Source organism: Drosophila ananassae, chromosome 2R (assembly GCF_017639315.1).
Source record: "Drosophila ananassae strain 14024-0371.13 chromosome 2R, ASM1763931v2, whole genome shotgun sequence".
Classification (NCBI taxonomy): domain Eukaryota; kingdom Metazoa; phylum Arthropoda; class Insecta; order Diptera; family Drosophilidae; genus Drosophila; species Drosophila ananassae.
This window is the reverse complement of record NC_057928.1, coordinates 23,426,652-23,448,069: the sequence shown is the minus strand read 5'-3', so window position 1 is coordinate 23,448,069 and position 21,418 is coordinate 23,426,652. Positions and strand designations below refer to the sequence as shown.

The window sequence follows — 21,418 nt, the reverse complement described above, 5'->3', positions numbered from 1 at the left end:
ATTTTGTGTGAGGGACTTGATGGGTCTCCGGCTTTCCAAGTATCCTTGCCAAAGGTGGTGATAATATCCACCCAAGCCAGTATACGGTTGCCCCGATTCTGATGTTATTATGTACGAGCAATTAAAACAAATTCCAATATTATTAAAAAAAAAATTAAACTAGTGATGTGGTGGAAACAGTGTTGGTAACTTATGGATAAGCCAAAAAGATTTTTTCAACACTGGAAAATATATCTGCCCTATTTCACGACCTATAGCTATCGACAATGAGCGGCAAAGTTTAAAATACAAATTTAAATTGAATATTTTAATGAGTTCCATCTTTTATTACAAATATGTTAGCCTAACTTAAAAATGGTTTAAAACCTCCTCGTTTGCCCAACCGCTTGCGAGGTACTCGGGGCAGGAGCCGTTTGTTTTGCGGGATCTTCCAAGACCCGTACCATCATCGACGACTTGGGCCCAGTGCACCAGGTGATTCCGTTCTCATCCACCACAAATGTCTCCAGGGTAACCTGGAAGTGCCCGCCACTGGAAATGGGTAGCAGGAAGCTGCCAGAAAGGAAATCGCGCTGCGGCTTTACAATCTGGTTGAGCGTTACGGTATCGTTTGCTCCCGACTTCGGTAGCTCCTGGGCAGATCTTGGCGGAGGTGTAATAAGCTGCGAGGTAAGACTTAGCTGCACCGACTCAACGCGTCTGAAGTGCTTTTTCTGTTTGCTAAAATGTTGGAGAACTCCTTCCACCTTGATCACGAGATTACTGCCAGATTGCACATTTACGGGCTCGGTGGCGCTTCTAGGCTGAGGACTTACGGATAACTTAATCTGCGTCGACTGTAGGATCTGGAAGAAGTAACGAGGCAGACACAGAGGTGTCTTGGTAATTATCTCAATCTGTGCTATAATGACATCGAGGTGCCGGTTGCTTATTGTTTTAGCGTTAGCCGGTTCCTGTGGCAAGTTCTTTTGCATTTGTTCCATTCGCTGGCAACTGGCCGCGAAATAGCGAGTTTCCGGATGATCTCCTGTGGTTAGAAAAACCGGTGGTTCTGGAGGTGTGGCATAGCAAATTGATTCGATTATGTGGGCGAACAGAGCGCATTGAAACTCTGCAACCTCTAAGAACTCCAAAGTAACATGGTCGGCATCAAATGAAGATTTGTAGAGCCTGGCGTAAGTTTCCTCGCAGGCTTTTAGAGCTTTGACCAGTTTGCGCAATTGGTTTGTAACATGGCCAAACTTTTGCAGGTAATCCCGAGAGTTCTGAGCCAGGCTCCCAGCTATGGCCGGAGGTGGAACAATCACTTGGGCATTCTTCACGGTAACCGCCAGATGAAGAGTTTGCAGAAACTGTGCTCGAATCTTCAGATACTCCAGCTGGAAGGTGCACGGGTGCTGTGGCGACGAACATGCTCTCAAGCTAGCTAGTGCCTGCTGGTAAAGATTGCTAGCTGCCTCTAGTCGCTTCATCAGTGGCATTACTGGTTCTGGAGCAGCTTTGGGTGCATAATTTTCTCTCATTTGAGCATAATCGATTCCGTAGTTTAAAATGCACTCCGCTTGGGAGATCTGGGAGAGCGCCAGCAAAAAGTAGTGCATATGATCGCTGATTACGATCTGGGAAACTTTTGTGTAAATGTGGGCAGCCACATAGTGGTGGCCATACCGACTTGCAGTGCGTGCGATCCTGTATAGCGTCCAGCAGTTAAGTCTGCCCAAGCACTTTTCAAAGCACTGGACCACTTTTTGTGGAAGATAGCAGCCCATCGTGGTTTGAAAAACCAGAGCACTGAGAATCTCCACAGTTCGCAGCTGATCGCAGTTTTCCTGGTCAATAATGGTGTTCAGCTTGTGCAAGATGAGCGGTAGTCGAGCCAACATGGGATTCACCTTAATAATAATTGAATAAAGATTAGATTTTTAAAAGATTTAATAAAATATTTATACCTTTGGCGACGGCAATTCATCTATATCCATGGCATTCTCATCGACCACTAGGCCTTCTGTTGTGGAAAAGGCATACTTCCTCAACTGAAAGTGTTCACAAAGACCCACCAAAGCCTCGCAAATAAGCTCGGCATTAGCTGGCGGGTAGACTACCTTATCTCCCAAGGTATTGGTAACAATTTCAATGAACGATGTTCCAAATTCAGCATTCGCTTGGGTGATTCTGATGCCGTAAGTGAGCACCCTGCGCAGATCCCGTGTACACTCTGCCCGGCGAGCTGTACTTAACAGCAGACCCTCCATATGAAGATTGACTATATGAAGGATATCCTCAACTTCATTGGTGTTCGCTTGTTTTTTTAGCCCATAAGCCACTAGCACCGATAGAACAGCCATGGCCTGCGTGGCTGTGGTGTAATCATCCAACTTGCTAATGCACTGAATGCACAGCCGAAGGAGCGCCCCTCGATGCTCGCTAAGCAGCTGCTGGCAGGTTAAAGGGCACTCGCTTAGCTTCAACAAAATTGAAAGGAAAAGAAACTGCTCCTGGGAATTGGTGCAGGACCCAAATCTTCCGATTAGCGCTTCAATGGCTGGTTTGGGCCAGGCGTGAACGCTTTGTTTTCCGGCTAGTTCGTTAAAGGATCTTAGAACTTGAATTCGTACTGGAGTCCTTAGATCCTGCATAAAATCCAGCAGAACCTCCAGTTGCCCAGGAACTCCCACCAGCGTCCGAGAAGATAGCTGCGTTAAAGTATCTATAATGGCTACAACAAAGCTCTGAGCCGGATATTTGGGCAGTAGGTCCATGCATAATTTGCTGACTAAGGCTGCCGTGTTGGCATCGTGATGCATGTGCCGCAGCACAGGGATGAGAAGTAGCTTCATCGGAACGGGCACCTGCAAGGACTCGATCATGTCGGAGATCTTGGCGCACATACTGATAGCAAATGAGCTTGATTGAGCGGCAAAGCAACTGCTGGCGTAAATCGCAGCCTCTACCTCGACAGTATCGTGGCTATCTAGGGCTCTTCGAATGGCGTGGTGAACCTGTTGCTTCTCGGGAATAACACGTGAAACTGCGCCCAGAGTCCGCAAGAGTAGAGCTCGAGCCACAGGATCGTTCGAGTGCATTACCATGAAGATGCGCCTCACAAAGTTGTCAATGTTAAGGATCTTGTCAAGATGATTCTCGCTCTGCTGGCAGACTCTCAAAACCCAGAAGCGCAGAAGATTCGATCCGCTCACAAAAAATTCAGCGAGCTTGATGAACGAAGAGTTGATCAGAATTGGGAACGGGTACTTCTCGAAAAGGCGTGGAAAGCGGACGATCGCCTCGCACTGGATACCCTGCTTGGCGCTCCGCAATCCTTTGTCCAGTTCCATGAGCACCGCATTGGAATCGTGCTCATTTTCATTCAGGAAGCACTCGTTGAAGGTGCTAACTCTTGTGCCGGTTAGATGTGCCATTTTTGATGGTGTTTCCACTCACATTAATTAATAATAATTCAGTTATTTTTTTAATTTTATCCCCAACAATAATTGTAAACAAACCGGCTGACAGAAATCTTCTTCTTACTCTTTCAATCGGGCTATGACGGGATACCTATCGATAATTTAACAATTTCGAAAAATAACTGGTTTATTTAAACCAACAAATTTTCGTTAAATTTTCCGAAAATTTCCTTAATGAAATAGTTCCTCTCATTAATTAAATATGCTTATTATTTATAGACCCGAAACAAAATCACTATCATAGAAACTATCGATAACAAAACCTCCATCTATTCGAGATTAGTATTTTTTTAACTGGATGTGCCCGCCTTGTCTACGGTCATCTTGAAATACTATATGTTTATAATTTCGTGATTTTATTTAAATTATGTTCGTCCTAACAAAAGGCAAGTTTTATAAATAATATTATTGGATACTTCCATCATTGAACTACGCTCTATGGCCCACAGATAATGAAAAGTTCGTGTTGTTGCCCAATAAATCAGTTTACACCGTTGGTCGCCAGTACACAGATTTAATTATCAAGGAGGATCTCAGTGTCAGTCGTACTCATGTTAAATTCCACCTGTCGGGTGAAGGAGATGCTACCCTCAATATTGAGGATCAAGGCTCCCGATATGGCACCTATATTTTCTCCGGAAACACTAATGAAGCGAAGAAAGTAGCTCCTAAAAAATTGGTTCCTATACCTGTGGGAGTAAGGGTGCGATTTGGCGGCACAACAAGTATTTGGAAAGTAACCCAGCTGAAGATTGCAACCACTACTTCCTCTTTGGGCCCAGATGAGGTTCAGGAACTGACGAAGCTGCTGACGCCTTTAGGGGGAGCTGTAACATCTGCCTGGACGGAAGAATGTTCACATCTTACCATGAATGGGGCTTCAGTTACTGTGAAGCTGTTGCACGCAATGTTGGAGAACAAGCCTATAGTTACGGTCGGCTACTGGCGAAATATGTTGCAGGCGGCGCAACGTATTCACGTAAAGGAAGGATGGCCCCAGCCTGAGGACTACCAGCCGCCCAACTTAGATGTAAGATGGAGGCCCGAGCGCACCCGACTCTTTGCTGGGAAAACGTTCATCTTTATGCATCGCAAACACATAGAAACCTATGGATCAGTCGTGCAAAAAGCTGGAGCCGCCTGCAAGGATTTAAACAATGGGGTGCGCAAAACATTTTTAACCAGAAAGAATGTGATAGTTGTCCAGTACGTGCCGTCAACACAGTCTCAGTCCACAGAATCCGTAAATTTTGTTATAGGTGGGTAACAATAACTCATATGGGACTCATTTTATATCTATTTTTTTCATGTAGAAACACTAGAGCAGGCTGGACTGAGGATTATCCAGGAGTATGAGATCGGAATGGCTTTGATCCATTGCTCCATTGCAGAATTTTGCAATCCGCTACACAAACTAGCCAATGACTCCATGCCTACCACGGAGTCTATGACTTCCTCGCTCGCATTTAACTCCTCTATCCTGGCACCCAACACAGAACGAAGCGAGCGTCAATCGATCCCTACATTTACATCGGAACTAGTAGTGCCAGAGTCAGTTGCCTATGAATTGGATGAGTCGGAGGCTCAAAGTGAAAAGAGATTAAAGGCAAAACGATGTCATGCCACAATTTCGAAATCTTCGGATGAAGAGGTGGAAGTTAATGTCAAACGAGCCAGATCGATTACTCAAGAAGAACCAAAGATTCAAAACAAAGATCCTGTAATGATTGATTCCTCTGATGAAGAACCCGCAAAACCACCACTGCCAGCTCCAAAAAGGACATCGACCAAGGTAAACAGGCCAGTATATGTAGACTCTTCGGATGAAGAAGATTTTCCTGCTCCAAAAAAAAGGAACTTGACAAATAAAAAAAGACCAGTAAACGTTGACGTTTCGGATGAAGAAGATTCTCATGCTCCAGAGAAAGGAAAAGAGGTCGAAAAGAAGAGGGAAACTCCCACTCGATCTTCGTCTCGCCTGAAAACCAACACCGAAGCTGTAAATGTAACAAAAAAATTGCCTGAAAAAACAGCCGCAGTTCTAGAAATGAAGAATATAACTAATGAACCATCACAGAATACAAAAGCTAAGTCCAAATCCAAAACAGTTCTCACAGTAGCTTCGGATCAAGATGATGACGAGCTGTTTACATTTAGTAAGTCTTCTGAAGAGCCGACACAATCCACCAATCTAGGAAAACTTGTGTCGAAGCCTAATACCCGGTCCAGAATAAGTGTTGTAAACTTTTTAGAAAAGTCGCAAACGCAGGGCACCCAGCCTACGAGTTCGCAATCACATCTCCAGTCGCAAACTCAACCTCGTAAGCGTCTACGTCTGGAACCCTTAAATGAAAGTGACAGCGATGACGGCGAAAATCTCTTTAATTTTGCTGGCAGCAAAAAGAAAAAGAAGAATCAAGAGGCGGAGGCTAAAAACGATTCCAATGATGGCTCTTTTAACTTTAGCTTAGTAAATGAAGTAAATCAGGATTCGGTACTCACTGAACCATTCCCTTCAAAAATAGAAAACAAGACAGTGTCGAAGTATGTCGTGCCACAACGAAAGGAGGCGCCTAGAAAAGTGGACGTGAGTGGATGGTTGTCGGGCAGCAGGCTGCATCAGACCATCAAGACAGAGGCGAATGCCAGCATGGATGGAGGCGAAAATCTCGAAGTTAAACTTGAGAAATCTATCAAAGACGATCCAGATGAAGATGAAAATGACACCACAGCCAACTTGAAGTGGGAAATTTCTATGAAGGATAGCATTCAGGTGAAAATGTGTAGCCTCAATATTTCTAATCACTCCCAAGAGGAGGTGGATGGTACACTTCAGCATTCTGAAAGCAAATATGCCAACCACAAGAACTTCAAGAAGTTTGTAAAGGTGCGTAAGTGGTTTCTATTTTCATAAGGGGAGTAACAAAATTGTAACTCTTGTAGGCTTCCAATGTGCAGTCCCGTGGCCCAGTACAGATTGCGCCCCTGAAACGACTCCAGTTGGCAGACGGAATTGTGACCTGTGTCTAAGTTATTATTATTGACGTTCACTTATTTATTTAATTTTGCTAACAACAAATTTACGAAATAAACTCAAAGCTTTAGCAGGATCCTTGGACAGTTTTTGATGAAACAGTTTTTGGGCGGCCAGCCACTCGTGCTTGGAAATCTTTCCTGTAAAGCAGTCCTCCGGCAGTGGATTCTGCTTCCTTGCCTTAGTTTCCCGGGCAATAAATCTTTGGGCATCCTCCACTGTGGCCAGAGCAGCTTCATTGAAACTTGGCTTGGAGGTCTCTTTCCGAGCAATAACCATACCAACATCGGATTTTGACTTTTGAACGCGGGTTACCACTTCTTTGGGCTTCAGGAGAACGGACTGGGGTTTTTCTTCCTTAGCTTCACTTTTTAGGCTTTTCATAGGTTCCAGATTCTCTGGCAATTCCTGATTATCAGGCAAAAACTTGTGGTTCTTTACCTCCGGAAAACTGTTGCGATGTTGTCTTAATTTGTTGTATAGCTGCGCACTCTGAGTAGCCTGATCAGCACTCAGTTTTTTGATTTTTGCGATTGCAGCAATCAGCAGCGTGGTAAAGTCCATAAAGAAGTTGCTCCTCAGCAGTTTGGTGAAATAGGAGGCTGCCGAAAGGCAACACTCCGCGATGCGTTTATGCAAATAATAAAATGCCAATAATCTGACAAGGATGAACTCAAAGCTGCTTTTGGTTGGCAGAGCTCCTTCGGTATCCTCAACGTAGACATCCGGCAGGGATCCTCGAAACTGCTCCAGATCTCGGCACAAATCCAAACGTAGTAGGCGGCACAGAGCGGAGTTTAGTTTACAGATGGCTCGAAATCCAGGCATATTCCGGAAGGAATTCTTACGGCGCGTCATTAACCGTCCAATCAATGCTGCTGTTTCATCAAAGTCCTGGCCGCCCATCTGTTGCAGGAACTTGTTGATAGCCACAAAGACATTTTTGGCTGTGAACGGAAAATATGAGTAGTGGAACGAAAGTTTTATTTTCATGTATTCAAACATACCGAAACCTGTGTTCTCCACTTCAATCGTCACCAGCGGAGGTTTTTTTAATTCAAAATCATTCCAAAAACACAGATCCTGAGCCATGCTGAATCAAAATGTAAATAATAATAGGAGTGTCCACTTGCTGAGCACATCATTACCAGCTGTTGATTTTTTAGGATTAATGTCTTAAAACTCTAAGGTCACACTAGCGCTACACGTGCGAAGAAGAATTAAAAACATTCAACATTTAATTATAAATTATGAAGAAAAAACAGGTGGAAAGCGACTCAGAGGAAGACCAGCTGCAGGCTGAGGACTCCGATGCATCTGGAGTGGAGGAGGAGGAGGAACTTCAGGGAGAGGACTCCAATGCATCTGGAGTGGAGGAGGAGGGCGAACTTCAAGAAGAGGACACTGAGGACGAGTTGGATTTGGCAGCCAGTTCTACGGATACGGACTCCGACGACGATTCCGGCGAGGAAGCACCGGAAAACGCTGCTCCCAAGAGCAGAGAAGAGCGGATTGACGAAAAGATTCATGCCAAATACGAACAGTTGAAAGGCACCCGTCTATATGTTCGTTTCCCTCAAAAACTACCGCTGGATGTTGAGGAGTTCAACAAGAAGGTTAAGGCACTTCATCCTTTGGTGGTGAAGTCAACGAAACCGCGCCAGAAACATGCCCGTTTCTGTCTGGTCGACTTCGAAACCCCCGAGAACCGTGACAAAGCCTACGAGGACATTAAATCGTCCATCCAAAATGATCCCAAGTTCAAGGGCTTATTCGTCTCTCTGCCAAAAACCGAGTCCGATGATTTTGTCAACGAACTTGTGTCGAAGAAGCAACTTTCGGAGGAGAACAAGCGCACCAAGTCGCGAATGAAGCGCGCTACGAAACTGCTGCAGAAGAAGGGAACCTTCACCACATCCATTGTTATTACAAACCTTCCGAAGACAAGTTCCGTGGCGCAAGTGCGCCAACTGTTCACCGACGCAGTTGACATTCAAATACGACCCGGTAAGGGCAAGTTCAGGGAGTTCAGTGCGGCGACCGTAACCTTGCCAACCTCACACGATGCACGCTCGGCCATTAAAAAGAAGTTGAGCCTTTCGGGCACGGAACTCATTCTCCGCTTTAACACTGCAAACAAGCGGAAGCCGAAAGATAAACTTAAACAAAAAACGAAGAATGGGAAGTCTCCGCAAAAGAAAAAGGAAACAGATACTAAGAAATTAGAAACAGAAAAAGGGGAGTCCCCCAATAAAAAGAACACCCAGTCGAAGCGGATAGGCAATCCGAAACGCAAGGCTGATGGCGGAGATAATAAAAAAATAAACACACCGAAAAAAATGAAAAAACTAAGCGCAGAATAGCAATAATTAATGTTCCCTAATTTTAATAAAGACTCCTACGTTTAAAAACAAATATGAAATTCCGTTTTCTGACTAGTTAAGATTTGTTTCGAAAGAGATATCTTAATTTTTAAAATATTTATTATCGTACACGATATACAGACATAGATATATTTATATATATATATATTTTTTTTAGCAAGCCGGCTGAGTGATTTACTGGATATACATAGACTGGTTATTTTAGCTTATATATTTATGAGATTTTCATGTGCACCGAGTTCATGTTCGTAAACTTGACGGGTTGTGTTCGATTTGTAGCTTCAAAGGTGTATTTATCCAACAGTAAGCGGGTAGAATAAGGGTTATTCATATGTTTAGTTTCAATCCTAGTACAAAATATTCAACATTTTCTCGTATGCAAGTATTTAACGTGGGGGTTAGCACAGCTCTCCATCTATATTTAAATTTCATACAAACGAATGAATAGCTTATCCTGTTGCTGTGCATCGTGTCTCGCTTTATTGATTTTTTTGTTTGCAGCAATACCACAAGCCAGCCCCGTGCGGGTCAAAGGAGAATCGATAAGTGGGCGACGCAAAATAGGGGGATAATATTATAAAAATGCATACAATGATGACAATATAGAAACGCGATTCCGTTTGTTTAGCTCGTATTCGTTTAGGTAGTAATTATCCTTATTTCCTATAATGAATTGAGTTTTTTTTTTTTTTGTTTAGTTATTCAAAATAGTGTAAATACAATAAAAATTTATATATTTTTCCATTCGTAGCTCTCAATGAATTTGGGAAACAGCAGCCATTCACCACATAACTATATTATTATTCATATGCTGTTTCCAATTCTGTTCCATTCACTTCTCGCTATCAAGCAGTCTCACATATTTGCTGTTATTTGTTCGGTCTCCTCGCGCCCATCGGTTCTCCGTTCTCGGTTCTCGGTTCTCTTGGATAATGTCACATTTCTCTGTTCTCAATCGCCCTTGGATCATTTTGTTTTTTAAAAGCTATAAGGCGTTAACATCCGCTCAAGTTTCTGATAAACTGGTGTTTGCGATTTATATATGTATAAGACAAAAAAAAACGATATATCCTCGCATATTTTTGTTTCATAAAAAACATTCAAGTTCATTTAATGTGCAGCTGATAAGAAATGTAAGATGAATCATGAGCCTGCTCCTATATTTTTAGCTGTCAAGGTTATCGGGAAGTTATTTAGAAAGATTGGGGGCTCTTTGGATAGTAATAATATTGTAATAGTGTGTAAATTACGTGTGCAGCAGCCGGTCTCGGGCGCCGCCATCATTGCCACTACCCGATTTTGAGTTTGATTTCGAGCCAGAGATGCTGTAGTTGGCGGATGATGGCGGCGGCGGAGGCGGCTGTGCCGGCGGTGAGCGCAACGGAATGGACGGCTGCACAAACCGCACTCGTTCCGCATCCCCATCTACATCTGGATCCGTTCCTCCGGTACTGTTGCCGGCCGCTGCAGCCGCCGCCGCTCCGGCTGCCGCGTTAAAGGCCGATGTGAACGCGGTAGCGGCTCAAAGGGTGTGGTAGTTGCGGTCGTTGTGAGCCTTGTAGAATTTGTAGGCGACCAATCCGATGGCCAGCATACCAAGGGTCAGCACAATGCCTCCAACGAAGGAAGATCCATCGAATCTGCGGCACGGCACAGGCTCCGGCGCTGGAGTCGTGGATGTGTGCGGCGGTGGTGTGGTAGTCGTCGAATTTGGAGCTGGAGTTGTAGTTGTTGTTGTGGTGGTTGGAGTTGTGGGCACAGTGGTCGTCTTCTCCGTGGTAGTGGTCGTGGTAGTGGTCGTGGTCGTGGTAGTTGGAGTGGTTGTAGGCTTTGTGGTGGTAGGCGTTGTCGTTGGAACAGTGGTTGCCGGAGTGGTTGAGGATGTTGTGGTGGTGGCCGGTGTCGTGGTGTTCTTATCGTCGGGAACCGTTACCGGAATAGTAGTACCTTCGGTAGTTGTTGTTGTGGTGACTGGAAAAATTGTGATAAACAGAAATTGTGTCAGCCAACTAATCAATTTCCACATAAATGGTAGGAAAAAGGACAGCCCTCTGGATTGATGAGCCCTTCCGTTTGTTGAATTATCTTTCAGTCTTAAGCACATAATTTACTCTGCCATGACATCACCGAAGCAAATAGAGAGTTGAAGATAAATATATTCGATTAAATGTATGGATAGCCTCCTTTTAAAAGTGCATACAAAGGGTATGAGCTCAGGAGAGCACTTTCAGGATTTCGATTATAAAATTTTCTTCTTTGTCCGCTAGCACATTGGCCCAAATAAAAAATGAATAAATTGGCCAGGTACTGATATTCGATTCGATTATTTACCCCACGGGTTTGGCATTTAAAAAAAAAAAAAGCCCCAAACGCATACAGCTATAATGCTATGCCACACGGACACACACAGTCGTGTGAGTGGACATAATTGAATGTTCTTTGCAAATCAATGTAATTCTTACCATCGTCGCACAAATTGGCGGAGAAGAGACCCACAAACAGACACAAGATAAGGAATTTCGCCTGCCGATTCATTATGCCCGGAATATATATATATTTATGTATATATATTGTTTATTTCCCAGAGATGAAGTATCTGCGAGATTTGCGTGCGACGTGTTATGGCTGCTGTTGCTGCGTAAAAAATGATACCAAAGTGAAGATTATTATATTGCGGCAAATTCTATTGACCTGCAGTATTGCACAATTGACTTGAGAGACGAGCTCTTGTTTTTCCTCACCCACAATTAAAGCAACGCGCAATTGAAGAATGAATAATCTTCGACACGACAGATTTTTTTATGCACTTTGCAGGGCCCTGCCAACTCGACTATTTTACGGAATCCCGATACATCGCCTGACAGCTGTGCCGTGTTTTTATTCCGTTATGGACTCGCCAGCCCTGGCTTGCAAATCATTTCATTTTAAAAAGGATTTAAAAAGTAAATAAACTATACTGATTTAATAAAAATAGGATTATTTTACTCTTGGTTTATTCAGATTTTATAAGCACAAAAGTCTCAGAAAGTAAGGTATTAAAATTATAGGCGAATCACCGTTGCATATTCGAAATACAATTGCCAATCTTTTCTGTCTAACGTACTAAATCAATGGATACAATGCATTTTTACAGAATTAATAATACAATATTAAAAAAACAAATAAGTAATCCCTCAAAAAAATTTAAATAAACATCGAACAGCTGAAAGTAACGGATTAAATCCAGACAGAAATCTGGCTAACGCCTATTTGATAGCAGTTGGCCACACTGCACCCAATTGGTGATTCAGATTTTGAGGGCAGACTTATTTTCCACTTCGTTTTTATGGCCCCCCTGTTTAAGGGATCGGAAAATTCGCAAAGGAGCTAAGCAGAGCAGCACAGGAAGTGGAAAGAAGCTAGAAAGATGACCTCGTACGTACGGGCTATGTACGACTTCAGCGGCGAGCCGGGCTCCTCCGAGTTGTCGATCGTCACGGGCGAGGTTCTCTCGGTGACGCGCAGTGACGTTGGCGAGGGATGGTGGGAGGGTAAAAACGCCCGCGGTCAGATTGGACTGTTTCCCGCAGCCTACGTTGAGGTCCTGTCCGCCGCCGAGGCCCAGAAGCTGAACTCCAGTGGAGCTGCAGCAGTACCCCAGGTTCCTGATCCTTTTGCCACTTCCCCACCGCCACGCTATGACCAAACGGCTGAGGATTGGGACGATGACGATGACTGGAGTGATGACAACGACACATACTCAGAGATTGGCCAGGGAGCGCAAAAGGCACCAGCGGCAGCCGGTGCGACGTCAGCTCGAATCGGGGACTATGACCACAAATCGCTGCCAGGACCGCCAAACGATGACACCCAATCTTTGGCTTCTGCGGCTGGCACAGGAGCTGGTGGCTCCGGAACGGTGAAAAAGGGCATGTTCGCCAAGAGCTCTGACTCATATATACTTGGGCTATCCAACACGACGGAGAAGATTCCAGAAAGCGAACTGGCGTACATCACACAGGTTGAAGATACCATCTACCAGTGGACGAAAAACCAATCTCCCTACTCCGTGGTTGTGGCCAGTCCCAAGAAGGAGTCCAAATTCAAGGGGATGAAGACGTTTATTGCCTACCAGCTGACGCCTAGTTTCAACAACATATCCGTAAGTTCGCTCCGCTATCGCCGTGATTAACAACACAATACGATAAAGCTCCCCCTCGTAATTCGTTGCTGTGTTGATTCCATTTCTGTGTTGATAATTTGTGCCTTGTTTTTCGCTACCCTCTGTCAAGGGTGAGTTGGGCTTCGGCTTCATTCTGCCAGAAAACCTCCAGAATATCTATTTTTCCAAAAAAATAACCTAATTATGCGCAATAATCGTACAAAAAGTTAATTTCTTTTCTTTTTATTGAACCATAAAGAGAACTAACAGAAGCCTCTTGGCTACCTTTGTTCTTTGTTGGGCAATGGCCTGCGTCGGATTGTTTCTGCTTCTGGAGTGCCTCGCAACCTGACCACAGCGCCCCTATTCTCGCTCCTCTTTCCGTGACACATTCCATAATTAATTACTCATATCTAATCTGGTTTTCCCTTTCATTAGGTGTCGCGTCGCTATAAACACTTCGACTGGTTGCACGAGCGGCTGGTGGACAAGTTCGCCCTGATCCCGGTGCCACCGCTACCCGACAAGCAGATCTCCGGTCGATATGAGGAGCAGTTCGTGGAGCATCGACGTGTCCAGTTGCAGGAGTTCGTCGACTGGGTGTGCCGTCACCCCGTTATGTCGAAGTGCGAGGTGTGGCACCATTTCCTAACGTGTCGAGACGAAAAGATATGGAAGTCGGGCAAGCGCAAGGCGGAAAGGGATCCCTACATGGGGGTGAACTACTGCCTGGCCATCTTTCCACCGGACAGGCATATACTGCCCTCCGTAATTGAGACACCGCTGGAGACCGGCATACAGTTCATCCACAGCATGGACGCTGCAGTGCGCAATCTAAACAACATTTCCAATGACATGGCCAAGCGGTCGCTGGCGCAGAGCAAAAAAGAATTCCAGCGCATCGGTGATGGGCTCTCGGACATGGCGAAGGCATTGGCCATCGACGAGAGGCGAGCACCCACCCGGAACGGCATCCCACTCTCCGAAAGCGTTGGTCGCATCGGAGGCATCTTTATCGGTATTGGACAGACGTTCGGCGATCAGGCGAAACACGACTGGATCCCACTCTCCGATCGTCTGCACATTTACAGGTCAGTTTATTATTTAAACTACTAGTTCTTGATTAACAATCTTTGTATTGCATTTTAGGGGCGTTTTGAACTGCTTTCCGGACATCTTTTCGACGCACAAGGGCGCCATTCAGAAGCGCAAGGACTGCCAGCGCTCCCACGACGAGGGCAAGATGAGCAATCCCCAGCTGCAGGACGTCAACCGGCGCACAGACGTCGTCACCTACACCGTAATGGCGGAGCTAACGCACTTTAAAAGCGAGCGCGACACCCATCTGAAGCAGACCCTGAAGACCTTTATTAACGAGCAGATTAAGTTCTACCAGGGCGTGGTGGCGCGTCTGCAGGAGGCGGCTCGTCAGATTGAGTAGATTGACCTATGACTGGAGCATCGGCAGGGAGCACAAAGATGATGAAGGGAGAAACAAAGAAACCAACAACCACACAGGCACACACTTCCACAGATACTAAATGGTACACTGATATAGATGAAAACATTCGCACGCGCGCATTTCAAATGCTTTAGGAGGAACTCTTACTTTAAGTGTGGTTTTAACTGACCATTTCAAAACAAAAACAAAGCAAAAAAAAAAAATATTCAATAATGTTGTTTGTAAGTAAAAAGTTGCGTATTTATACAGAAATTAACGTTTATATGCCTATTATACACTGAACTTGAAAATCAAATATAATTATATTTATACAAAAGCAATTGAGATACTTGCGCCATTACTCTCCACGCACACTGACTGACTCATCGTGGGCTAGATACTTTGTGTATCTATTGGTAGTTCTCTGGTCTCTGGAATTCTGGAAGAACAAAGAAAGGAAGACGATCGTTTGGTTTGCTATTCTGTTGCCATTATCAGCGAAATTCTCTAAAAGGGTTTCTCTTTATTTTGTCCATTTTCATTTTCATTTTCATTTTCATGCTTTTTGCTTTGCCATTTTGCCATTTTTCGCGTAATAAGTTTTTGTGATTCTTGTGTTTGGTTTTCTTTCTCATTTTTGTATCTAGAACATAAGGGTTAGATTGCACAAGTTGCACAAGGGGTCTCTCCATTGTGTTTATAAATAATCAGCGTAATAACTATTAAAAATAAAACAAAAAAGAAAACACATTTCGGAATGAATACAAAATTGGTTGTTTGCCTTTTAGCGCTGCGGTTCGGTTCGGTTCGATTTTTGGTTATTGGGGTTAAGGATTTAAGGTGTTAAGGAGTTAGGATTGTCCTGGCGATTAAGGATAGCTTGGGTAGTGGGATAAAGGATCTGGATTTCGGGATCGGGGCTCACTAAGTGTAATACATCTAGATAAAAACGCTATATACAGACACACGAGTTAATAATAATAATATAACGCAGCTTGAGATAATAATAATAATAGATTTTGGTTAACAATAATACAATAATTAGGTTTTTTTTTTACGCCTTCCGCTTTTTGTCGCTCTACTACTTTGTTTTTTTTTTTTAGTTTTCGTGTTTTTTCTTTTGCCATTTTTTTTTTAACAAACTACCAATAACAAATTTTTACTAATTCAATTTAAGTTTCATCATCTTTTGTGTTTTTTGTTTATAAATTATTGTTGTTGCTTTCGGGTTACCTTGTTGTTACTATTCCTGTGTATTAAATTAAAGGAAAATCATGATTTATCCTTTACCAATTCCTGGCGGTAAAACGGCCAATACGATGCCTCTATATATATATGTCTATATATACTTGTAGTTAATATTACACACAAGTGTTATACATATATGCCTTATACGTTTATGTTTAATATGCAAGTGTCGCAGTCTGGGCTAGTCTGTCCCATAGTCTCCCCCTAGTTTCTAGCCGTAGTCGCCGCCAAAGCGTCCGTGCTTGTTGCTCCCGGTGCTGTTCTGCAGCTTCTCCGCCAACAGTGCTGCTTTCTGTTGCATGTAGGGATTGAAATGTTGCATGTACATGGATGCAGCAGCGGCAGCAGCATAGTTGTTGGCGTAGTTGCTTCCCCTTTGGTTGCTGTTGCCGGGCCATTGCTGCTGCTGCTGCTGTTGCTGTTGCTGCTGTAGGTGTTTCTGTTGCTGATGTTGTTGATGTTGCTGCTGGTTCTGCTGATGTTGCTGCTGGTGATGCTGTTGCTGTTGCTGCTGTTGTTGATGCTGATGCTGCTGCCAGTAGCCCTGCTCCGACATATAATCTCCATCCTTCTGATACAGATACGAATTGAGCAGCGATTCGCGAGCGGCGGCGGCGGCTGCCATCTGATTGCTCTGGAACATGTTCTCCATGGCCGCCGCCGTGGGATAACAATACTTGTTGCTGCTATTGTTGCTATGGTTTTGATTGTTGGCTGCTGGAAGTGGTGGTTGCTGTTGCTGAGACTGCTGCTGCTGCTGTTGCTGTTGCTGCTTAGCGGCATGGTAGTTATAATCCTGCTGCTGCTGCTCCTCGTAGCTGGTTGTCCTTGATCCTGATACCGGTCCCGCTGCAGGTGCTGGCTCCTTTTGAGCCCGGCTTGACTGTCATTCGCCGGTGGCCGTCACCGTGGTCCACTGCCAGGGGCTGTTGTAGCCTTGCTTGGGATTGCTGCAAGGATAGGACTTTAAAGATTACTGATTCTATGATAAATTTGATATACCGACCTGCCGAAGAGAGGATGCCACAATGCCGAGTTTGCGTCCATTCCGCCAGCTCCGGCTGCTGCTGCCGCCGCCGCCGCCTCTGACAGGTGCTGCTGCTGGACATCCTGGGGCAGCATGTTGCCGCGCTTCCGCTGATGCTGCGACCCGGCAGTGGTGTGCATCTGCTGCTGCTTGGCCTGCTCCAGGGGGTTATAGGTGACACACGCCTTGCTGGATCTCAGTGTTCGTCCAGTTCCAGAGTCCTTGGCTTGGTCTGGAACCGATTTGTGCATGGAAGGCTGGTTGCGCATCCTGTCGAAGGGCACGTTGAGCAGGGGCACCACGTTGGCCTCTGGCTCCAAAAGATTCGAAAGTGATTTGATGGTCAGTCGGGGTTTGTGCTCTGCGGGCGCAGGGGCAGCGGCAGGTGCTGTGGCTGCCGGAGCAGCTGAAGGCGGAACAGGAGTACTGGTGTTTGCCACTGGGGCCTGCTTGGACTTGTTGAAGTCCGCTTCTGGTTCCCGCCTGGGACGTTTGTGCTCCTGGTGGTGATGCGATGTGCTGGACGACGAAGAAGACGTCTCTTTGCTGGCCTCCCAGTTGAGGAACTGCGGCAACTGTGGCTGCAGGAGCTTCTGCATGAGTGCCATCTCAACGGGATTGGTAAACCCATTGAACGGATTGGATGCTGCAGCCGTTGTTGAGGGAGAAGCAGGAACAGGAGCAGGAGCAGGAGCAGGAGCGGGAGCTGTCGCTGGGGGAGGCGCCGGAGTGGGCACCTTAGGCTGTTGCTCCTCCGCGGGCTTCTGTTTCATGCAATGCTTGTACAGCTCGTCCAAGTGCTGCAATCCGAACTGGCTGTTGTACAGCGGAAGGAGATTGCTCATAAACTTTCGCTGGAGTCCCAGGGGATCCTTCATGGTCTTGAAGAACTCCTGCGACAGCTGCCCAAAGTAGGGCATCCACAGCATCTGCTGGAGCAGCGCCAGAGTGGTGGCGTTTAGATCCGTTGAGAGACTCGAGTCCGCTGGCGATGGAGGAGTGGGAGCCACGGGAGGTACTGCTACGGCTGGAGGCTTGGGCTGGATAGGCACGGATTTTGGTAGTGATTGCTTCGGACTGGGACTTCGGGCTTTGCTGGGCACCATTACCACCGGATCGGGTTCCTTTGGTATCTTTGCCGTCTGCTCCGCTTCCGTTTTGAGAATAGCCTCCAGCTGTTCCATGGTCACCACAAGGATATTCGGATTCTGGATGATCTCCGGGTAGGCAAATGCCTCCGGCAGCCTTAGCTCTGGCCTGGTGGTTAGCAGCAGGGGAATCTCGCGGGCCGGCGAAGCCAGCACAGCGCCAAGCCGATCCTTTGGCACGAGTATAGGATCGGGCACCTTCCACTGCGGATTGCTGATCAGCATCTTCAGCTGGGTTAGTGGGTCCGGATCCTTGTCCATCTTGATACTGGCCTTCGGGCGCTTCTTCAGCGGCTGGCTGGAGTCCTCTCCCTCCTCATCATCGATAACTACGGTCTCCAGCTTGCCCTCTCGTCCCACTTTGCCCAGGTCCATGGGCTCCGCCTGCTGGGGATTGCTGTTCAGCTTGAGGAACTGCTCAAGGATGAGGTTCTTGATGGTCTCCGACGTGGTCTCCACCTCTGCCGGTATGGAGTTGGCCGGCAGTTGGAGTTCCCGCTCCGGAGACTTCAGTATGTCCGAGCTGGAGGTCACGGCACACTGGCTGCGAGACTCCGATGGTGGACACACCTCCTCCCGTTTCTTATAGCTTAGATCCTTAGGCGCCTCCTCGGGATTTGCTTCGCCCGCTGGCTGCTCCTTTTCCTTCTCCGGTGTGGGAGTCGGCGTGGGCGTTTGGGTCAGCTCCACCGTGGCCGGAGTAGGCGGATGAGGTTCCCTATCCGCAGCATCCTGTTGCTTCTCGAAGGCTTCGATCCCCAGGAAGAGCTCCCCGTTCAGGCCCTCGATCTCGCCGGCCTCGTTGAAGGACAAGCACTTCGGGGCATCGTCGCTGTCCATGTTGAGAATGCTCGGCAGGTCCTTGCCGAGATCCGGCACGCAGAAGGAGCTCAGTTCGTCGGACGTTGATGTGGAATTCCGCTGGTTGTTCTCGGCACTGGTGCTGCTCTCCTGGACGAGATTGTCCTCGCAGCTGCGCTTCACCAGCGAGTCGAGCAGGTCGGCCCCACTGCTCCCGTTGTCGCTGCTGCAGTTCTGGAGCAAATCATCGGCGTCGTCCAGCAGATCCTTCAAGTTCTTGGTATTCGCATCGAGGCTCTCCACAGAATCGTGTCCCCCGGCAGCCAGTGGCTTGTCCTGGTCCGCATCGACGGGAGACGCCTCCGCGGTGGCTTGAACCAAGGCGACATCCCCCTTGGGCAGGAACAGGCCAGTCTTGGGGCACAGCTGCAGCTCCATGGGCGATGGAGTGGAGCTCTGATATGTGGGAGTGTTGGTCTTTGTGGCCTTGGTGGAGGCGTTGGTCTCTTCGCTGTCCAGCAATCCGTCAAAACAGGGCGTGGGCTCCGGGGTATGTGGTTCGGGTTGCTGGTTCGGTGGTAGCACCACCACATCCTCGATAACCGCGGTTAGATGGCCGTTCTCGAACTGTTCCTGCTCCTGATCCTCCTCCTCGTCCACCTCGTCCGGGAGCTGGGTGCCACTGTCCTCCCAGTCGTGCAGCAGATTCTGGGCAATGCCGGACAGCTGCTGCTCCGGCTGGGTCTCCTCCAAGTGCTGCTCCAGCTCCTCCTGGTTTTCTTGCTGTTCGTGGTGCTCCTCTTCCTCCTCCTCCGCCTCCTGGGCCTGGTGCTGGTGGTGCTCTCGCTTCACCTTCATCAGCGGGGCGCTGGTGCCGTGGAAGAACTTCACTATCCTAGTCGAGGAAGCATCTGTGCGCGGCATGGACCGCCAGCCGTTCGTAGTCTTTGTCAAACGTATCCGGTTTCTCTTGTCGTAGTCCTCGCAGCGCACCTCCACGATCCGGGTATCGTCCTGCTTGACCCACAGAAAAATGGGATTGACGCTGGGCGTTGCGGGCGATGCCTCGGATGGGGGAGCGCTGACAGGAGTTGCAGTGGGATTCGGAAATGGTGCAGGAGTGGGAATGACAGCCGGCGGTTCCGGCGGCACTGTCGTCACCTCCTGGACTTTGGATTGGGCCCTGAGCTTTGGGCTGATTCTTCTTGGTGCTGGAGCTGTTGTTTTGGTTTCAATTTTCACGGCAGCAGTCTGCGGCAAGGATTTGGCTGGTTCTATGTTCGGTACAGGAGGGATTACGGGCGTACGAGTCACTGGAGGAAGAGGAGCTGGAGTGGGAGTGGGAGCTGGAGCGAGAGTGGGAGCTGTAGCGGGAGTGGGAGCAGGGGATAGGATAGGAGCAAGAGGTGGAGTTGGAGGAACGGCGAGGGGTGGCAGCTCCACGGCCGTACTGCACTTTGGTTCTGTTTTGATCTCGCGTAGCACATTCTTGTTGATGCGTGGCGTGCTGGCCACCTTCAAGTGTCCAAACTTTTGCTTGGCCCGGGTATTCTTTCCTTTCGCACCCTTCCCCCGCCGCCGGCTGGACTGCTCTTCAAAGACCAGGAAGATGTCACGGGCCACTCTTCGGCGCTCCGATTTCCGGTGGCATACCGGAGGAGCTGCTTCCAACTCCTGCTTGACAATGGGCACTCCACCGCCATTGATGGTGCTATTGTTGTTATTGTTGGCATTCGCCTCCGGGTTAACTTCATCCTGACTTCCGTTAGCTGCGCATTCACTTGGCCTGCAAGTGTTCCGGGGCATTTTACGGCCGGATGCGTCTCCGTTAGTCCGTGATCAGTGGCACAACGCTGGTCATTTTCCGATTGGCCCCACCGCCTATTGCATATTCCGCTTTCCTGTTGCTATTCTGCACTCGTTTGCTGCACCTTTTGCTTTCCTTTCCTTGCCTTTCCTTTCGTTTCGTTTTGTTTCGCTCCCACCCCCCTTGTATACCGTATCCGTATTTTTCTGATTGGGAGCAGCGTTCGTTCTGATTGGCAACGCAGGTACGACTTCAACGCGGCCCCTTTTCGTCCGTTCACACCGTTTGCATTGCAATTGCAGTTGCAGATGCCCCACCAGCGTTTCTAATTCAGTTAATTTCGATCCGCACTCCGCTATTTTGCTATGTGCTGCTATGCACTACGCTATGTGTTTTACGTTGACAAAATCAATGAATTTTGTATATATGCGCTGTTCGGAGGTTGCCACCTTTTCTGAATTGCGTGAAAGAGACGGTGGCGACGGGGCCATGGTCGGTGGCGGAAAAGCTTATTGTGGGGTAGATTTTTGGGGTAACTACGATTTTGTTAATGCTTTATTTATTTCCATATTTATTTGCAAGTTCTAGCACCTTACGGCTGCTTAAAAATAACAAGAAATCAATTACATAGATATTAGTTTTACAAGTTTAAACGTATGATTAATAAAAGCTTATACCAAATAATAAGCTTATTAATTAGATTATTGGATTAGTATTAACAGCTGTCAGGCAATAATTTCCTTTTTTCAGAATCAAGGAATAAAACAAATAAAAAACAATTTAAAAAAAATCAGTATTCAAAAATTATACAATCATTAAGAACTTAATGACCATTGAAAATATATAATAATTAGTAATAATTACTTATAAACTTATAATTAAAATGTGCATTCTTTAAACTTTAAAAAAGCTTGGCAACTCGG

At 46.7% G+C, this 21,418-nt stretch overlaps 7 protein-coding genes across 9 annotated transcripts; 3 read left to right on the top strand and 4 right to left on the bottom strand.

The window, feature by feature from the left end:
- Positions 1-292: 292 nt before the first annotated feature.
- Positions 293-3,556, bottom strand: LOC6507303 (integrator complex subunit 7). Its single transcript, XM_001956247.4, has 2 exons — positions 1,950-3,556; positions 293-1,892 (listed from the first exon to the last, which is right to left on the bottom strand). The coding sequence occupies exons 1-2, from the start codon at positions 3,417-3,419 to the stop codon at positions 360-362; spliced, it is 3,003 nt and encodes a 1,000-aa protein (XP_001956283.1). The 5' UTR covers positions 3,420-3,556; the 3' UTR covers positions 293-359.
- A 181-nt stretch (positions 3,557-3,737) lies between these two features.
- LOC6507756 (nibrin) lies at positions 3,738-6,574 on the top strand. The gene is made up of 4 exons (XM_001956248.4): positions 3,738-3,850; positions 3,914-4,723; positions 4,778-6,351; positions 6,408-6,574. The coding sequence occupies exons 1-4, from the start codon at positions 3,832-3,834 to the stop codon at positions 6,492-6,494; spliced, it is 2,490 nt and encodes an 829-aa protein (XP_001956284.3). The 5' UTR covers positions 3,738-3,831; the 3' UTR covers positions 6,495-6,574.
- On the bottom strand, positions 6,492-7,645 carry LOC6507302. The gene is made up of 2 exons (XM_001956249.4): positions 7,506-7,645; positions 6,492-7,445 (listed from the first exon to the last, which is right to left on the bottom strand). The coding sequence occupies exons 1-2, from the start codon at positions 7,588-7,590 to the stop codon at positions 6,520-6,522; spliced, it is 1,011 nt and encodes a 336-aa protein (XP_001956285.1). The 5' UTR covers positions 7,591-7,645; the 3' UTR covers positions 6,492-6,519.
- A 4-nt stretch (positions 7,646-7,649) lies between these two features.
- LOC6507757 (nucleolin) lies at positions 7,650-8,913 on the top strand. Its single transcript, XM_001956250.4, has one exon. It carries the CDS (start codon positions 7,749-7,751, stop codon positions 8,859-8,861), a length of 1,113 nt encoding a protein of 370 aa, XP_001956286.1. The 5' UTR covers positions 7,650-7,748; the 3' UTR covers positions 8,862-8,913.
- Positions 8,914-8,963: 50 nt separating this feature from the next.
- On the bottom strand, positions 8,964-11,736 carry LOC6507301 (integumentary mucin C.1). 3 transcript variants are annotated; one of them, XM_001956251.4, is made up of 3 exons: positions 11,624-11,736; positions 11,345-11,516; positions 8,964-10,853 (listed from the first exon to the last, which is right to left on the bottom strand). In XM_001956251.4, the coding sequence occupies exons 2-3, from the start codon at positions 11,415-11,417 to the stop codon at positions 10,405-10,407; spliced, it is 522 nt and encodes a 173-aa protein (XP_001956287.1). In that variant the 5' UTR covers positions 11,418-11,516; positions 11,624-11,736; the 3' UTR covers positions 8,964-10,404. The 3 variants fall into 3 exon arrangements, with proteins under 3 accessions (XP_001956287.1, XP_044570574.1, XP_044570575.1); XM_044714639.1 differs by having other exon boundaries at positions 11,628-11,729; XM_044714640.1 differs by having other exon boundaries at positions 11,345-11,510; positions 11,624-11,728.
- A 129-nt stretch (positions 11,737-11,865) lies between these two features.
- On the top strand, positions 11,866-14,805 carry LOC6507758 (sorting nexin lst-4). The gene is made up of 3 exons (XM_001956252.4): positions 11,866-13,023; positions 13,462-14,114; positions 14,173-14,805. Exons 1-3 carry the CDS (start codon positions 12,289-12,291, stop codon positions 14,462-14,464), a joined length of 1,680 nt encoding a protein of 559 aa, XP_001956288.1. The 5' UTR covers positions 11,866-12,288; the 3' UTR covers positions 14,465-14,805.
- An 801-nt stretch (positions 14,806-15,606) lies between these two features.
- Positions 15,607-20,991, bottom strand: LOC6507300. The gene is made up of 2 exons (XM_001956253.4): positions 16,719-20,991; positions 15,607-16,662 (listed from the first exon to the last, which is right to left on the bottom strand). Exons 1-2 carry the CDS (start codon positions 20,492-20,494, stop codon positions 16,599-16,601), a joined length of 3,840 nt encoding a protein of 1,279 aa, XP_001956289.3. The 5' UTR covers positions 20,495-20,991; the 3' UTR covers positions 15,607-16,598.
- Between the last annotated feature and the right edge of the window lie 427 nt (positions 20,992-21,418).

Coding starts and splice junctions, on each gene's coding strand:
- LOC6507302 (XM_001956249.4), bottom strand. CDS start 7,590: ATGGCTCAGGATCTGTGTTTTTGGAATGATTTTGAATTAAAAAAACCT. Junction 7,446..7,505: donor AGTGGAGAACACAGGTTTCG/GTATGTTTGAAT, acceptor TTCCGTTCACAG/CCAAAAATGTCTTTGTGGCT.
- LOC6507301 (XM_001956251.4), bottom strand. CDS start 11,417: ATGAATCGGCAGGCGAAATTCCTTATCTTGTGTCTGTTTGTGGGTCTC. Junction 10,854..11,344: donor CGCCAATTTGTGCGACGATG/GTAAGAATTACA, acceptor CAATTTTTCCAG/TCACCACAACAACAACTACC.
- LOC6507757 (XM_001956250.4), top strand. CDS start 7,749: ATGAAGAAAAAACAGGTGGAAAGCGACTCAGAGGAAGACCAGCTGCAG.
- LOC6507300 (XM_001956253.4), bottom strand. CDS start 20,494: ATGCCCCGGAACACTTGCAGGCCAAGTGAATGCGCAGCTAACGGAAGT. Junction 16,663..16,718: donor TGGCATCCTCTCTTCGGCAG/GTCGGTATATCA, acceptor CTATCCTTGCAG/CAATCCCAAGCAAGGCTACA.
- LOC6507756 (XM_001956248.4), top strand. Junction 4,724..4,777: donor ATCCGTAAATTTTGTTATAG/GTGGGTAACAAT, acceptor TTTTTCATGTAG/AAACACTAGAGCAGGCTGGA. Junction 6,352..6,407: donor ACTTCAAGAAGTTTGTAAAG/GTGCGTAAGTGG, acceptor TAACTCTTGTAG/GCTTCCAATGTGCAGTCCCG.
- LOC6507303 (XM_001956247.4), bottom strand. CDS start 3,419: ATGGCACATCTAACCGGCACAAGAGTTAGCACCTTCAACGAGTGCTTC. Junction 1,893..1,949: donor ATGAATTGCCGTCGCCAAAG/GTATAAATATTT, acceptor ATTATTATTAAG/GTGAATCCCATGTTGGCTCG.
- LOC6507758 (XM_001956252.4), top strand. CDS start 12,289: ATGACCTCGTACGTACGGGCTATGTACGACTTCAGCGGCGAGCCGGGC. Junction 13,024..13,461: donor CTAGTTTCAACAACATATCC/GTAAGTTCGCTC, acceptor CCCTTTCATTAG/GTGTCGCGTCGCTATAAACA. Junction 14,115..14,172: donor GATCGTCTGCACATTTACAG/GTCAGTTTATTA, acceptor ATTGCATTTTAG/GGGCGTTTTGAACTGCTTTC.